The sequence below is a fragment of the Huiozyma naganishii genome, chromosome 1 (genome assembly GCF_000348985.1).
Source record: "Huiozyma naganishii CBS 8797 chromosome 1, complete genome".
Taxonomy (NCBI): Eukaryota; Fungi; Ascomycota; class Saccharomycetes; order Saccharomycetales; family Saccharomycetaceae; genus Huiozyma; species Huiozyma naganishii.
The window spans coordinates 269,807-286,085 of NC_035922.1; the positions used below are offsets into that span (position 1 = coordinate 269,807).

A 16,279-nucleotide genomic window follows, 5' to 3' on the forward strand; every position below is an offset into this window, starting at 1 on the left:
TCCTGACGCTTTGTTTTAATGTCATTCATAGTTATCGAGAATTTTCCTTCAATTTTCCTAATAGGGGGTCAATTGGCAATTATTTTTAGTTCTTTCCGGGTCTGTTGCGATGAGGAGCGATGACGTCCGAGCGGCAGCTCTGGCATCGCTGGGATGGGCAATGGAGAAGACGGGCGGTGACGGTGACGGTAACGGTGTGTGTGCGCATCTTTCACATACTCTTCACAGTTTCGCAGATTTAGTCAACTGAATTAGGAGATATCAAAGACTCGCATGTCATCGTTCCATCTGGTGTTCGAGTTGTTGCTTGAGAGGAACTTGATCAGTGCAGCGACGACCGCCTGACTTCTGAGCGAATTCTCTCCCTGGAAGTCCAGCCTCTCCTTTCGCGGGGGGAACCCGGCGAGACGGTTGATTATGTTACGCCTTTTCCGGTCTATTTCGTCGTCCATGAAGTCGGTGAGGTGGTCTCGTATGCAGGAGAAGTTTTTGAGAAGAACATCCTCTTTAAAATAGTACGACCTTGTCGGTTTGATGGACCACTGTGTGATCCCGTTTTGTTGAAGTTTCTTGATCAGCACGTTTACTAGCATTGCCAGTCTAGTGCATAGCACAACGTGTCTATGAGCCTTGTGCAAAACTGGACGATTACATTTGATCCAGCCAATCATCAGCCTGACAATGGCCAAGGGTGCTATCTCACTGGCGTGGTCGTCGGTCGCAACGTTATCGATCAACGTGATGAAGTACTCAAATATGAATTCCAGGTAGTCGGAATGGAAATAATGCAGCTTATTGACATTGACAGCGTGTAAGTTTTCGATCTCGGGAAGGTCCACTGAGAGCATTGTGTGGAATGTACCTATGAGAATGACCATGATTTGGAAAACTTTATCGATAATTTGAGGGACATGATTATGTAGCGCTTGGTTGAGCAGCTTCTGGACGTTAGCTTTAGACTTCTGAGACTCTACTGCAGTAGACCGTCGCAGTGATACATCCATGTGGTAACTTATCAACATGAACGTATACCATGTTACTTGCCCCACTCCATCAATATCTTTTTGCTCTTGAAACAACTTCTCAATGTTATTCAACTTGAAGAAAAACTGTAACGTCTCGGTAGCCTTTGCATTACCAATCCTGGTTCTCGAGCTCCTGACCAATTGGTATATTGCTTCCAAGTAATTTCTCTTCTTGTTGTTTATTACGTATAGTTGTGTGTACGATGTGCTGAGCGCGGGTATTATGATTGTAGCCGCTGTAAGATATCTCTCCGCTTTTGTAAACTCACACCGACTCATCTCATGATGTATGGGCTCTTCAACCATTTTTTGACAATAGTGTATCCTACCTAGATTAATCAAACAATGATAAAAGACGCACGTCACGTTCCGTGTAGTTATCGAGTACCGATCAGAGACCACTACGGTTGGCATCTGTTTTGTCCTGTGCGAAACTTTATCCAAGTTCAGCTTACCTAAGATATGGACAGGAATTGCATTGGAGATATCGTAGCGTGCCGTTATGTATTCGATAATGGAATAATAGAGCCTGTGGAATTTTTTGAAAAGCTGCTGCGATCTATCTCTTAACTTCCTGAATTCCACGTAACACTTTTTCCGCTGTCTGGCAGAATCCCTCCACAGAGCCTCTTTCCACCGGATAAAGTACTGGAAAACAACCAGTTGATACTCCCCCCATAAGGACTCAAAAAAGAGCTGGATTTCGTCCTCCGTTACCTTCGTTGATGAATCCAGTATCCTAGTAACGGCCTCGAAAAGTTCTGCATGAAATTTAACCAGACTCACGCTAACAAATTTACGGTTGTACAAAACGTCACAACTACTAAGTTTACTTGATTCTCTGACCACGAGCAGGCCCAGATCAGCCATTGCACGAAATAGGTTGATATTGGCGGCAGTATGCACATCTGTGGGAATCGGTCCTCAAACGCGACTTCTAAACATAAACAAAATAATTCGAGATTAACATAAGATTCTGAGATGAGCCTTCCACAGTGAAGGGCAACAGGAGGGGACCAGCCGCAGATGAAAGTGCTCTGCGTCGCGGAGAAAAACTCTATTGCAAAGGCGGTAGCTCACATTCTTGGTGGCGGGTCGTCTACCTCGCGCGGGTCCGGTTACACATATGTTAAAAATTACGATTTCCAGTTCGGTGGCTTCCCTTTCGCGCCGGGGTCCTGTCAAGTGACAATGACGAGTGTTGCTGGTCACTTGCGCGGCATGGACTTTGACAATGCACGGTATGGTTGGGGGAAGTGCAACATTTTTGAGCTGTTCGATGCCCCCGTCAGTGAGACGATGGATCGGAACCAACAGCTAATTGCTGATAATATTCGTAAAGAGGCTAGAAACGTAGACTACTTGATGGTTTGGACTGATTGTGATCGAGAGGGTGAGTACATTGGTTGGGAAATCTTTCAAGCAGCTCAGAAGGGGAACAACAGACTAGATGAATCCAAACTGTATCGTGCTGTATTTTCGCATGTGGAGAGGGGACACATATTGCAAGCTGCGAGGTCCCCTCAACGACTGGATATGTGTAGTGTTAATGCAGTGGGGACGAGGATCGAGCTTGATTTGAGAACAGGGGTTTCGTTCACAAGACTGCTAACGGATACGATGGCAAGGAGAGTGCAAGCACAGACAGCTCCCGGCAAGACAGGCCATCAGTCGCAAAACCGTAAGAAGGACAAGGTAGTGATCTCCTATGGTCCATGCCAGTTCCCCCACTTTGGGGTTCGTGGTGGACGTAGGTTTGAAAGGATACGAAATTTTATACCAGAAGAATTTTGGTACATTCAATTACAACTAGCTGGAGAGAATACGGGCACAACAACTTTCCAGTGGGAAAGAGGACACCTGTTTGACAGATTGAGTGTTTTGACTTTTTACGAAACGTGTCTTGAGACAGCCGGTGATAGGGCAAAAGTTTCCAATTTGCGGTCTAAACCCACGGCAAAGTACAGACCTTTACCCTTGACGACGGTGGAGTTACAGAAAAATTGTGCTAGGTTTCTCCGAATAAATGCCAAGCAATCTCTCGCTGCCGCTGAAAAACTGTACCAGAAGGGTTTCATTTCGTACCCAAGGACTGAAACTGACACTTTCCCAAGGACCATGGAGAGTGAGTTGAAAAAAATTGTGGGTAACCTGGGTGGCTCCGACAGCGACAACTCATGGAGTTCATATGCGAATGAACTGTTAAGTGTCAACAACGGGAGCAACAAGTTCAAGTTTCCCAGGGGTGGGTCCCATGACGATAAGGCGCATCCTCCAATCCACCCGATCATTTCCTTGGGTCCCAACGCAAATGTCGATGCGAACGAGAAGAGGGTTTACGAATACGTCGTGCGACATTTCCTGGCGTGTTGTTCGGAGGACGCAAAGGGCCAATCCACCACTTTGACCCTGGATTGGGCCTCTGAGTTGTTCACCGCGACTGGCCTTGTCGTACTCGAGCGCAATTTTTTGGATGTTTACCCGTATGCCAAATGGGAGACCACCAAACAGCTACCCAGACTGGAGATAAACCAGGAGTGCTTGTTAGACAAGGCAGAAATGAAATCGGGGACCACGTCCACGCCCAAACCGATGACGGAGAGTGAGCTTATTTCGTTGATGGATGCCAACGGGATTGGCACAGACGCGACGATTGCGGAGCACATTGAGAAGATTCAAGCTCGAAATTACGTGAAGTCGGAGAAAGTTGGCAAAGAAACGTACTTACAGCCGACGACGCTGGGGGTTGCCCTGGTGCATGGCTTTGAAGCCATAGGACTGGAGGACTCCTTTGCGAAGCCGTTCCAAAGAAGGGAAATGGAGGAAGATCTGAAGAAGATCTGTCTCGGACAGCTGACAAAACCCGCAGTCGTTCAGGATATCCTGACCAAGTATAAGAACTACTGGCACAGAACTAACCAGCACAAGATGAAGTTATTGGAGGTCTACAACACCACTGCTAGGGAAATGCTCTCTTAATAAGATCGCACAAACTCCACTACGACCCATGCATAAGACCTTTCGGCCGAGTCGCCTGTTGCCAATTTCCCTTCTGTTTGCTCTTCGACCTGCTCTTCTTCGCTGTTTTTCTTGGTTTTAGGGCTTGACTTCTACGTCGAATCTGGAAGTTTTCTGCAGTGTCGGATTGCATGATCACGCATTTATGTCCGGCACGGACGGAGTCGGGTTCTGTCTTGAACCTGATCATTCTTAAACTGCACAAATATATCTTCAGACAGAAGCCGACCTTCTCGTTTCCCACAACCTCGAAGCAAGCGTTCTCTTTCACCTTTGACGATAGATCTTGATCAATTTTTTTTTCTCGTCACAACTGGTATTGTTTTCCTTTCTAGGTTTTTTTAAGTGCAAAAGTGGTCTTGGCCTTTAAAAACATTTTCTCACAAGCCCGATAATGCAATTGTCAGCGATGACTTGTCGGGAAAACAGAGTCGAATAATCTCCGACGTGCGGAGCTTCTTCTTTTCTTTTTCGTCTTTTTGCTTTGTTTTGTTACCGCCGCTTCCACTTCCGTTTCCCGAGATGCAAAAATGTTGCTGCAGGGTTTTACTAGCAATGACATTCTCGACAGCGGTGCCTTGTTGGCCAAGACCCTGCCACAGGGGAAGGGAATGAAGAAAGGCAAGAGAATTTCCACTGGGCGTCGCGTGTTACGCACGGCTTTAGAGTGAGTCGAACTCTTCTCTTCCACCTTCCGTAGTTAGGAACGGAACAATAAAGAGTCACTTTTTTTTTTCTGGTTGGACTGCGAACTCCTCTCTATTTCTTTCCCTTTTTCTGCATACACCCACTTAGCTACTGTTTTTCTTTCTTCCGTTTGACGCTAACTTTTCATCGATGCCGTTTGACATACACCGAAACGCCCTAGCAATAACTGTGTTGATTGAGAAAGATGAAAAAAATTGAGTGAAAGAAAGAGAGAGTAAAGATGACTACAATTCGTATATAAGAGAGTCCTCAATCATGTCATCGGTATTTTTTCCGATTTCGATTCCATACTCTCTCTCTCTCTCTCTCTCTTCTTTTTACTCATCTCTCAATTTGACAAGAACCAAAACATTCCAAAACATTTAATAGGATCATGGTCGACTTTCAAAAGCATTTGAGGTTTCTGGAAATCAAAGTAGAAGACAGGCATACGCTAAGTTTTCTACGTAATCCAGATTTACTACCCATCGAGAAGAAGAATCAGACATGGGGGTTTTGGTCTAACTTTGCCTACTGGGGGGTGCTGTCCTTCTCTGTCGGGACGTGGATGAGCGCATCCTCCGCACTGTCCGTCGGTTTATCGTACCCTGAAACCATTGGTACATTTATCATCGGTGATGTGCTGACCATCTTCTTCACACTTGCCAACTCGTACCCAGGTTACGACTGGAAAATCGGTTACACTTTGACCCAGAGATTCGTCTTTGGTATCTACGGTTCCGGGTTTGGTATTTTGATTAGAATCCTCATGAGTATTGTCAACTATGCATCTACAGCTTGGTTGGGTGGGCTATGTCTAAATATGGTTTTCGACTCCTGGTCACACCATTACTTGCATTTGCCAAACACTCTAAGCCACAAGGTCGCAATGACCACCAAAGAGCTGATTGGGTTTGTCCTTTTCCACATTATCACCGTCTTCTGCTATTTGCTAAAGCCATACCAAATCAACAAGATCATGATCATTTCCTGTATTGCTACATGTTTTTCCATGATTGGTATCGTCGGTTACCTATGCCGTGCAAACGGCGGTGTTGGTGAATTGTTCACCTCCACCAAATCGACAGCCACGGGGTCCACCAAGGCATGGGCCTGGATTTATATGATCTCTTACTGGTTCGGGTCCGTCTCCCCTGGTTCGACCAACCAGAGTGATTACTCGCGTTTTGGGAGCTCCCAAACAGCCATCTGGCTCGGTACCATCTGTGCATTGTTGATCCCGACCACTTTGATCCCAGTCTTCGGTGTCATTGGGGCCTCTACGTGTCAGGATCTGTACGGTACCCCATTCTGGATGCCCACTGAAATCTTCGACTACTGGCTGAAGGACGGCTACTCATCTGGTGCTCGTGCGGGTGCCTTTTTCTGTGGTGTCTCCTTCACGCTATCTCAAATGTCCTTTGCTATCTCCAACGCCGGGTTTGCCAGTGGTATGGATTTGGCCGGTGTGTTGCCAAAATACATTAACATCAGAAGGGGTGCCATTTTCACCGCCGTCATTTCCGTCGCTTTACAACCATGGAACTTTTACAATTCTTCTTCCACTTTCTTGACCGTGATGAGTGCCTTCGGTATTGTTATGACACCCATCATTGCGGTTTTGATTTGTGACAATTTCATCATTAGAAAGAGACAGTACTCTGTGACACAAGGTTTTGTCTTGAAGGGTGAGTACTACTTCAACAAGGGTGTTAACTGGAGAGCTATGGTTGCCTGGATATTCGGTATGACTCCAGGTCTACCAGGTATTGCTTGGGAAGTCAACAACAACTACTTCCACAACAAGGGTATTGTGAATTTCTTCTACGGTGATTCTTTCTTTGCCTTTGCCATTTCGTTCTTTCTATACTGGGCTCTGTGCTACGTGTTCCCTTTCAAGATTGACATCTTGCACGATGACATGGACTACTTCGATGCCTTCACTGATGAAGAGGCCGAAGAGAAGGGAATGATACCGTTCAGCCAAATCACTCCAGAGATGATCTCCAACCATATCATGTTCAAGGAAGACAAATCTGCGACAGACGGGTCCGAAATTGACAGCACTGCGTCTGCCTCCTCGAGTATCGAGATCGTTCACGAGACAAACGTCGAATCCAAGTCCGCCAACGGAGATTCTGATCAAAAAGAGGAATCATCCACTCATTCAGAGCCTGAGAAATCTAATTTCTTGACCAGCTTCGTGAAGAAATACAACTTCAAATAGCCACGTTAGCACAAACCACTCTTTATAGAACTTCATTGTACAATATTCACACTTTGTGAAACTCCTTTATAACTAGCAATAATTATATCTCTTTAATTTTTTCCCATTTGATTCCCTTTTGGCTGCTTAACAGGTATCAAGCAGTGCCCAAAGAATTCCGTGTGGAAAGGAAACACGTCAGATATGACTACAGAACTATATCCATACGATTATAACGGGGTACCGGATACGCACGATGAGATACAGGACCACTCGAACGAACAACGTTGGCTTATAAACGAGATTATAAGGCCGGAACTGCCCAACATCATAGATAACGTAGAGAAGTGTGTGGAGGGATTGTACAGCGACCAGACGTTTAAGATGCCACTCAGTAACAGCACTGCTGGGAACTCAGTCTTAGGACCGACCATCAAGGGTATCATAACGCGACAGGGGACCAATGTTCTTGACTTTCAAATTGCTCTAAGCTTCCCCGAATTTAAGAAAGGGAAGCCTACCATCTACAGAATGAATACTGGGGTCAAGTTTTCTTTGTACCAATTAGAGTACATTGGGAAAAACCTTCAAACCATTTTAGAACTCCTGGAAGATTTGGAAATTGAGGAAGACACTGAACTGTTCCTCGAGAAATTCCGTTCCGTATTGAGTGTAATCACCCAATCAATAAATGTTTTGGAGAACCCGCCTAAAAATCTGATCTTCCCCTTCGATAATAACTTTGCAATGAAACAAATGTTCCAAGGTTACGGGGAATTGAGCGAGTCAAATCACCATGAAATCAGTCTCGAAATTGTTCTTGTCAAAAACGAGTTGTGCATAGATTTCAGAAACTTGGAAAAAGTCACCAAGAAACCGTGGTGCAATATCGATCTAGAAACCAAGAAATCTCTAGTAGACAAGATAAAAGAGGCACTGAAAGTAGATCGTGATAAAACACTGAGCGAAACTCTTCGTGAAAATGACGTCCATTTGGAAGAGCCAGGCCTGATAACGAACTTAATGATCAGTACATTCAACAGAGAAAGTACGACTTTACAACAAGCACAAGCGTTTATTGCACGTTGCATAACCTACAACGGGAAGGTCGTCATCGAAACCGAGAAGATATCTGTCACAACCAGCGACCCTACGTTAATAAGTATTACGTCAAAACTGAGCTCGATAGAACGATCTATAAGTAACCATTTTACCAACTTGGAAGTCGCATAAGGAGAGGTGAAAGCTTTCTATAGAATGCTGAAAATAAATATAGGGTTATATACACGGATAATAATATACTTCATTTTTGTTCATTCGAATCTTCGGCGGCCATTCTTTCCATAATGTTAATTCCCAGAATCTTGGCTAGTTCTCGTACAAATTGTACTGCGACGTCACCTGTACTGATATTATCTATGTCAGGTCTCTGCTCTTTGATTGACGTTGCCTTCACCCCGGGGGACCCGCACATTTCAAAACTGTTCATGTAAGATAAGTCTGTATCGACGTTTATCGCGACACCATGAGAAGTGATCGATCGTCTCACGTGTATCCCAAGACTAGCAATCTTCTTACCGTCAACAGCCCAAACACCGGTCTTATTGGTCAATTTCGCATCGATGTCTAGAGTTTCTCGGTCGTTAACTTTAAGATGTTTCAGTACATTAATGGTCGCCCATTCAATAGCTTTCACCAGGCCCCTCGCAGAAAAGTCGTGAAAATCTTTCAAATCGAGCAACACATAGGCTACCATCTGAGATGGGCCATGGAAGGTGATTTCTCCGCCTCTTTCCACTTGTACAAACTTGGGTGCTGGGTTGTCCACTTGGGTCGCTGGCTTGAAGCTCTCAAATTGTGCAACTTGTTCCTGCGTTAATGACTTCTTGATCCGTTTTCCACCCGTATAGGTGGGTTCAAACTCGAATGTGAGAACAGTTGGATGCGGCTTCATGGCAAAGATCTGATCGATGATTTGTAACTCGTTAGGATTCAAAGAAGCATCAGCAGCCCGATGCTTCTCCCAATCTGCCAACTGCGCCCTTATCTTTGCATGGATCTTCTTCAAATCCAATTGGGCTCTTACGAGCTTTTCTTGTATGTCCAGCCCTTCTGTAAAAGGTATAATCTTGGTGTGTTGTATGTGTCGGAGCACCTTTGCGGACTCTGAAACAGGATGGGTTATCGATGCGGGGCCAAGACTTAGTAGACGGCGTGAAATACAACGATGTGACCACCCGTGTTTGGGCAGTCTCATAACCATTGACATATTTTTTGGGTACTTTTCAAGTAGTTTGCTCTCGTCATCGCAGTTTTTAGTTCGAGAGACTCATCAAGGAAAGTAGATAATAATTGTTGTTCTGACTATACAAAGAGGGTACGGAAGGTTTTCGAAAGGAGGGGAACATCGGACGGTTGTATCGTGTGTGTCTGACATGTCGGTGGGTAAGAGTGTCACCTTTGCTGTCTCACAAGACTTGAACGTGCCCCTTCAAGTGAGAATAGACTCTCTTGAGGGAAGCAAACAGCTCCTAAAGGCCTCTGAAAGATTGACCAACGAAAAGCTTACACAGGTAGAGTCGAATATTTCGCCGTATAGCAACATGTTAGTGTCTGGCCACATTGTGGATGTACAAAGAGAACGGTTTTTGACGATACCTGTCTTTACTCCATACGTCCCCTTCAAAGGAATCCGCAAATGGGATCATTGGATGACTTTACCAATAAAGATTAGCCAGTTGACTATGACAAGTAGATTGGCGCTTATCTTATGGGAATATAATGGTTCTCAAAGGATTCCTTTCCACTCCTTACATACGTCGATTTTCGATAAACGGGATTATTCTTTGAAGAGAGGATCTGAATCGCTGAAATTCCATATCGACGATCTTGAAGGGAGCGAACAACTACAAGATGATCCGATATGCGATAACTTGAATAAATACTACCTGAATGAATTTAAAAGTGTTGACTGGCTAGATAAGTTAACGCTCAAAATTCTTGAGGGCCAGCGGTTGGCAAGGGTTTGGCCTGTGGGAACATTTGTATTAAATATTGAATTCCCAGTGTTTGATCTGCCAATAGTCTATACCGAAAAGAAGGCAATGGACATCCAACGAAATATTCCAACAATTAGCAACTATGAAACAACCAAAGAGGATGTACGAGGACCACCCCAGGTCAGGATATCTTTGGGAGACAAAACTCAGTCGACTTTGAAGTTTTACGACCCTGATCAGTTCAATTCAAACCCAATAGAAGAAAAGTACAGAAGGCTAGAAAGAGCAGCAAAACACTCTGACTGGGACAAACAGGTGAAACCGAACGCAAGGAAGCGTGATTACCTAAACAAGATCATCAACTACCCACCAGGCAGACAATTAACAGCCCAGGAGAAGGGCTCCGTCTGGAAATATAGATATTACTTGATAAACAACAGGAAGGCACTGACAAAATTACTACAAAGCACAAACCTTAATGAAGAATCTGAAAGTGCAGAGGTACTGGAAATGATGGACACCTGGGCAGAAATTAACATCGAGGATGCATTGGAGCTATTGGGCCCAGAGTTTTCTAACCTGTCGGTAAGATCGTACGCGGTGAACCGGCTGAAAAAGGCATCAAATAAAGAGCTGGAATTGTACTTATTGCAACTGGTGCAAGCCATATCTTTTGAGAATTTTTCATCTTTTGTCGATAAAACCAACAGTGAGTTTACCATTGTCGATGTTAATGCGTCACAAAAGATGTTGAAGTCTGTGTCCAGCAGTCAAGAGAGTAAGGATTTAATGGGAAATTTGGCGAACGGAGATCCCAATCTGGCGGAAACTCCGATAGTTATTTCCCCTCTGGCAGAATTTCTAATAAAAAGGGCGCTGAGCGACTCAAAATTGGGGAACTACTTCTTTTGGTATTTGAAGTCTGAAAGCCAGGATAAGCCATATTTGACTCAAATTTCAGAGTCCTTTTGGAGTAGACTTGACAGTGAAAATAAACAAAGATTATCTAAGCAGATCGAATTTATCAAATTGCTGCACCAATTTTGCTTAGAGGTCAAAGGTTTGAAGGATTCGACTGTCAAAAAAATTGAGCTACTGCATGAATTACTAAACTCCAAAATGAAGCACTTTTTGAAACATAAGCAGATTCATCTACCATTGGATCCAGATATTTTGTTGGTGGACGTCCTGCCGGAGAAATCAAAAGTGTTCAAGAGCTCATTGTCACCCCTCATGATCTCCTTCAAGACAGCCGACAATTCCACTTACCAACTTATGTACAAAGTTGGGGATGACCTCAGACAGGACCAGCTGGTGGTTCAGATTATCAGATTGATGGACGAACTGCTGAAGAACGAAAACGTTGATTTGAAATTGACTCCGTACAAGATTTTGGCCACGGGCCCTCAGGAGGGTGCGATGCAATTTATACCCAACAGTACCCTGGCCAGTATCTTAAGTAGCTACCATGGCATTGTCCCCTTCCTACGAAAGCATCACCCAGATCCGGACAACAGTGCGGACCTAAACGTCCAAAATTGGGTGATGGACAATTTCGTCAAGTCGTGTGCAGGATACTGTGTCATAACGTACATACTTGGTGTTGGTGACCGGCATTTAGACAACCTTCTGATTACTCCCGAGGGGAAGTTTTTCCACGCTGACTTTGGTTACATCTTGGGGCAAGATCCCAAACCTTTCCCCCCATTGATGAAACTGCCGCTACAGATTATCGAGGCCTTTGGCGGTGCAGAGTCAGAAAACTATAACAAGTTCAGGAGCTACTGTTTTGTCTCGTACTCCATCCTAAGGAGGAATGCAGGTTTAATCTTGAACCTGTTTGAGCTGATGAAAAACTCGACCATTCCAGATATAAGAATCGACCCAGACGGTGCAATACTCAAGGTGAAGGAGCGGTTCAACCTCGACATGTCAGAGGAAGAAGCCACTTTCTACTTCCAAACACTCATAAACGACAGTGTCAATGCACTGCTGCCGATTGTCATAGACCATCTGCACAACTTGGCGCAATATTGGAGGGCGTAGACACTTGTGGGCTTGAACACCCGTTCACTATTTGGGCATTTTAGGGCCGTTTAATAAAAAATGGAAATTTGTAAATGTTGAAAGTTTCAAAGAGGCGCGTTAAGCTGCAAGTGCAAAAGGGTTCCAAGCAAGGTGCATTCCACTCACGCACACGTCGTTCACTGCTCATACTGCTGGTCAGGGGCACGAATGGTAGATGATACTTTAGGGATGCGGCTCTCCAGCTCTCTGGAGACTGTGACGAACGGCACTGCAACGGTTGACATGCTCGTGAGAAGGGCAAGCGATCCCCCGACAGATTTCAGGAAGCCGACCGCGATGGTTGTCACTACGCAACTGGGTATAGCGACAACATTGGGTCTATTTGCGTTTTTGTCATTCTCCATGCTGTTGAAGAAACTGCCCAAGTTGTATGCCAGTAGGAAATTCAAAGACGAGGGGGGGTTACGATTGCCGTCGTGGAACGAGGACAGTTTGTTTGGTTGGATACCTGTGCTGTACAATATCAGTGATGCGGAAGTATTGGAATACGCTGGGTTGGATGCGTTTGTTTTCCTTGGTTTCTTCAAGATGGGGATTAAGCTGCTATCAGTATTTAGCCTTTTCTCATTCGGTGTCATATCCCCTATCAGGTACCATTTCACTGGGCAGTACGATGACGGATCTGATGATCCGTCCTACAATTTTGTTTCCAAAGTAGCGTCAAACATTCCGTTTCTGAGGAAAAGAGATGACATTCCAGTGGGGGCTCCGGAAATGGCCAGCTCGTACCTGTGGATGTACTTGATTTTTACCTACTTTTTCACATTTCTGGCTATCCACATGCTGATGAGCCATACAAAACTAGTGGTGAGCACTCGTCAGTCGTATTTGGGGAAACAAAACACAATTGCCGATAAAACGATTAGACTCTCCGGCATTCCGATGGAACTCAGAGACATGAAGTCGTTACAAACGAGGATCGAGCAATTGCAGATAGGCAAAGTATCATCAATAACGATATGCAGGGAATGGGGTCCCCTAAATAGGTTATTCCATTACAGGAAACATGTATTAAAACAGCTGGAAATGAAGTATGCAGAATGCCCTTCCAGCTTACGTGGTAGACCGATTGCTTCTGAATCGTACTCCATGAGTGGAGAAGTAAATGGCGATGATGTTGGCGCTCAAAGACATTCTCTTCCTGAGAACCCAATTCGCGAAGAGCATATTGAGGAGCATCAACGCAGCACATTACAAGGTAATACAACGACAACGGATGACCACGTATTGTACTCTGAGATACAATTGAGTGATAGGCCGAAAATAAAGATCGGCCTTTGGGGTATATTTGGCAAGGAGGTTGATGCAATTGACTACTTTGAGAAACAACTGAAATTCATCGACCACGAAATTTCCCAAGCTAGAAAACGGCACTACTCTGCCACCCCAACAGCATTTGTCACCATGGATTCTGTTGCAAACGCTCAAATGGCAGCCCAAGCAGTTTTGGACCCGAGAGTGCACTATTTCATCACTAGACTTGCACCCGCTCCTCACGATATCAAGTGGGATCACGTTTGCCTGTCCAGGAAGGAAAGATTGACAAAGATATACTCAGTTACCGTGTTTATTGGTATTTGCAGCGTCTTCCTGATTATTCCAGTATCATATTTGGCTACACTGTTAAATTTGAAGACGATAACACGATTCTGGCCCAGTTTAGGGAAAATGCTTGAGGAGAATAGATGGGCGGAGAATATGGTGACTGGGTTGCTTCCTACTTATCTGTTCACTTTATTGAACGTTGGTATTCCTTACTTTTACGATTATCTAACGTCAAAGCAAGGGTTTGTTTCTCATAGCGAGGAGGAGATTTCGCTGGTATCCAAGAATTTCTTCTATATCTTTGTGAATCTGTTCTTGGTTTTCACTTTGGCCGGTACCGCATCTAACTATTGGGGTTACTTATCCGACACAAGCAAGATTGCATATCAATTAGCCACCTCTGTCAAGGAGTTTTCATTATTTTATGTTGATTTGATCATTCTACAAGGGATTGGGATGTTCCCGTTCAAGTTGTTGCTTGCCGGTAGTTTGATTGGGTTCCCTCTAGTGAAGATACAAGCCAAAACTCCGCGGCAGAGAAACGAGCTGTATTCCCCTCCGATATTCAATTTTGGGTTGCAATTACCGCAGCCGATTCTGATTTTGATCATCACGTTGATCTACAGTGTTATGAGCACGAAGATTGTGGCATCTGGCTTGACCTATTTTGTCATCGGGTATTATGTTTACAAATACCAACTGATTTACGCTACGGATCATTTGCCTCATTCCACTGGGAAAGTATGGCCGCTGATCTACAGGAGAGTCATCGCTGGGTTACTGTTATTCCAATTGACCATGGCCGGTACGCTGGCCGGGTTCGAAGGCGGATGGGTCTTGACATCGTGGCTATTACCATTGCCCTTCATAACTCTGAGTTTCCTTTGGGATTTCGAGAAGAACTATCTGCCCTTATCCCAGTATATCGCCCTGAGTGCTATCAGGGAGTATGAGCGGGACAATTCGATGGTATCCAATTCTGCTGAGAACGAATCGTACGAGTATCCGTTCTTGGTGGACGGGTTAGAAGGTCCCATGACAGAATGAAATTGCAATTAGCTTTTTGTCCCCGATAGTGTCGCAGTTACATACGCACCCATATATATATACATAGTCGCCACGACTTCTCCCCGATCTATATAAATGGAATCTCCAGATTACGGAGCAGAAAATTCCCTTCTGATGCGATGCAAGTTTTCCATTGCTGGTAATTGCAGCCCGTAAGGAACAAGAAAAGTAGCGGTTTCACCGTCACCGTTCGTAAAAGAGCTGTTGCCACGACTGCTGTTACTATTTTGAAGTACGACAGGTTAGTCACTATCTTGAGGGACTCGACCACGTACAGATTGGCGACCCATTGAATGATATTCATAGAGAGCAGAGTGTCGTACGGCCAGATGATAGTGAGGATTGGGAAAATCTTAGCACCGTACGACAGCAGCGTGGTGTATGACATGATGTGTTTGGCGAGTTTGATATCGCGGCCCCATCCGCATAGACCAATGATGCAGAACTGTAGGCTGTAATGGAATATTGAGATATCTAAAAGCGAGTACAGCGCGAAGAACATGTACTGGTGGAAGATGTCCCAGTGGAAGACCCCCAGTTTCGCGATACACCCTTGGTCGGAGCCCTCCCGCGAGTGCTGTGCCATTTTACTCTCCTCGTTGATCCATTTCAGGTAGATCTCGAAAGCGATCAGGAGGACCCACAGTCGGTTTAACGTATCGTATTTCTGCAACCAATTACGCAGGTTCAACCTAAACAGCCGCGGTTGCTGCAGTAGGGGCGCGCCCCTAAGCGGTTTCCACGGCTTGTATTTAGAGCAGTTTATCTCCAGGGAGTTGTACACCAAATGGCGGTACGCACCGGGCTTCAGCAGCAGCAAGTCGATGAACAGGATCACGTTGTCGATCTCGATGTACTTGTCCACGACATCGTGGCACCGCGAGCAATCCGTCAGTTGGATGTGGTTGTTCGAGTACACAACGTAGAGCGACTCTGTTGCCGCGCAGCAATTGATGCAGATCATCCTGGGCGACGGGAGTACGGCCTCCTACAAGGAGAGCCATCTGCGGGAGGGAGGGATGGGTGAGAAACCACAGGTCATCGCAACAGCTGAAAAATTTACAGTTAATTGTGATGAAAAAACTTCATTAAGAGACGGAAGAAGATGGCGCTTCTAGTTGGGAATCGGGACTCATCGCAAGCACTGTACAGTTTGTATTGACCTCCAAGCTGCTCTCGATACACTGGTATAGATGTCTAGAGTTGGCTGTCTGATTTTGGGTCCCGCTGGGGCCGGGAAGAGCACTTTCTGCAACTCCGTCATCTCGCACATGCAGACCGTTGGACGGAGGGCGCACATTGTTAACCTGGATCCTGCGGCAGAGCCCAGCAAGTACGAGTTTACAGTCGATATCCGGGACCTGATATCTGTGGACGATGTGATGGAGGAGATGGACATGGGTCCGAACGGTGCCCTGATATACTGTTTCGAGTACCTGCTGAAGAACCTGGACTGGTTAGACGAGGAAATCGGGGACTACAACGACGAGTATTTGATCTTTGATTGCCCTGGTCAGATAGAGCTGTACACGCATGTGCCCGCGCTGCCCAACATTGTGCGGCACTTGCAGGGCCAATTGAACTTCAACCTATGCGCGGTGTATCTTCTTGAGGCGACGTTTGTGATCGACACGTCGAAGTTC

The 16,279-nt window shown here is 45.3% G+C and overlaps 9 protein-coding genes across 9 annotated transcripts in view; 6 read left to right on the top strand and 3 right to left on the bottom strand.

The window, feature by feature from the left end:
• Window positions 1-251: 251 nt before the first annotated feature.
• EST1 (Est1p) lies at window positions 252-1,895 on the bottom strand (the record flags this gene model as incomplete). Its single annotated transcript, XM_022606841.1, has 1 exon — window positions 252-1,895. One exon carries the CDS (start codon window positions 1,893-1,895, stop codon window positions 252-254), a length of 1,644 nt encoding a protein of 547 aa, XP_022462192.1.
• Window positions 1,896-2,051: 156 nt separating this feature from the next.
• On the top strand, window positions 2,052-4,004 carry TOP3 (DNA topoisomerase 3; the record flags this gene model as incomplete). Its single annotated transcript, XM_022606852.1, has 1 exon — window positions 2,052-4,004. The coding sequence occupies one exon, from the start codon at window positions 2,052-2,054 to the stop codon at window positions 4,002-4,004; it is 1,953 nt and encodes a 650-aa protein (XP_022462193.1).
• A 1,120-nt stretch (window positions 4,005-5,124) lies between these two features.
• On the top strand, window positions 5,125-6,957 carry THI7 (thiamine transporter THI7; the record flags this gene model as incomplete). Its single annotated transcript, XM_022606863.1, has 1 exon — window positions 5,125-6,957. The coding sequence occupies one exon, from the start codon at window positions 5,125-5,127 to the stop codon at window positions 6,955-6,957; it is 1,833 nt and encodes a 610-aa protein (XP_022462194.1).
• A 183-nt stretch (window positions 6,958-7,140) lies between these two features.
• RAV2 (Rav2p) lies at window positions 7,141-8,169 on the top strand (the record flags this gene model as incomplete). Its single annotated transcript, XM_022606874.1, has 1 exon — window positions 7,141-8,169. The coding sequence occupies one exon, from the start codon at window positions 7,141-7,143 to the stop codon at window positions 8,167-8,169; it is 1,029 nt and encodes a 342-aa protein (XP_022462195.1).
• Window positions 8,170-8,239: 70 nt separating this feature from the next.
• LIP2 (lipoyl(octanoyl) transferase LIP2) lies at window positions 8,240-9,205 on the bottom strand (the record flags this gene model as incomplete). Its single annotated transcript, XM_022606885.1, has 1 exon — window positions 8,240-9,205. The coding sequence occupies one exon, from the start codon at window positions 9,203-9,205 to the stop codon at window positions 8,240-8,242; it is 966 nt and encodes a 321-aa protein (XP_022462196.1).
• A 166-nt stretch (window positions 9,206-9,371) lies between these two features.
• On the top strand, window positions 9,372-11,981 carry VPS34 (phosphatidylinositol 3-kinase VPS34; the record flags this gene model as incomplete). Its single annotated transcript, XM_022606897.1, has 1 exon — window positions 9,372-11,981. The coding sequence occupies one exon, from the start codon at window positions 9,372-9,374 to the stop codon at window positions 11,979-11,981; it is 2,610 nt and encodes an 869-aa protein (XP_022462197.1).
• A 189-nt stretch (window positions 11,982-12,170) lies between these two features.
• CSC1 (Csc1p) lies at window positions 12,171-14,615 on the top strand (the record flags this gene model as incomplete). Its single annotated transcript, XM_022606908.1, has 1 exon — window positions 12,171-14,615. One exon carries the CDS (start codon window positions 12,171-12,173, stop codon window positions 14,613-14,615), a length of 2,445 nt encoding a protein of 814 aa, XP_022462198.1.
• Window positions 14,616-14,703: 88 nt separating this feature from the next.
• Window positions 14,704-15,600, bottom strand: ARV1 (sterol homeostasis protein ARV1; the record flags this gene model as incomplete). The annotated part of the gene is made up of 1 exon (XM_022606919.1): window positions 14,704-15,600. One exon carries the CDS (start codon window positions 15,598-15,600, stop codon window positions 14,704-14,706), a length of 897 nt encoding a protein of 298 aa, XP_022462199.1.
• Window positions 15,601-15,829: 229 nt separating this feature from the next.
• Window positions 15,830-16,279, top strand: part of GPN3 (putative signal sequence-binding GTPase GPN3) — a gene marked incomplete at both ends in the record, with an annotated part of 741 nt that continues 291 nt past the window's right edge. Inside the window, one exon of the mRNA XM_022606930.1 lies at window positions 15,830-16,279. This exon is cut by the window's right edge and continues 291 nt beyond it. Coding sequence (XP_022462200.1) covers window positions 15,830-16,279 — 450 coding nt within the window.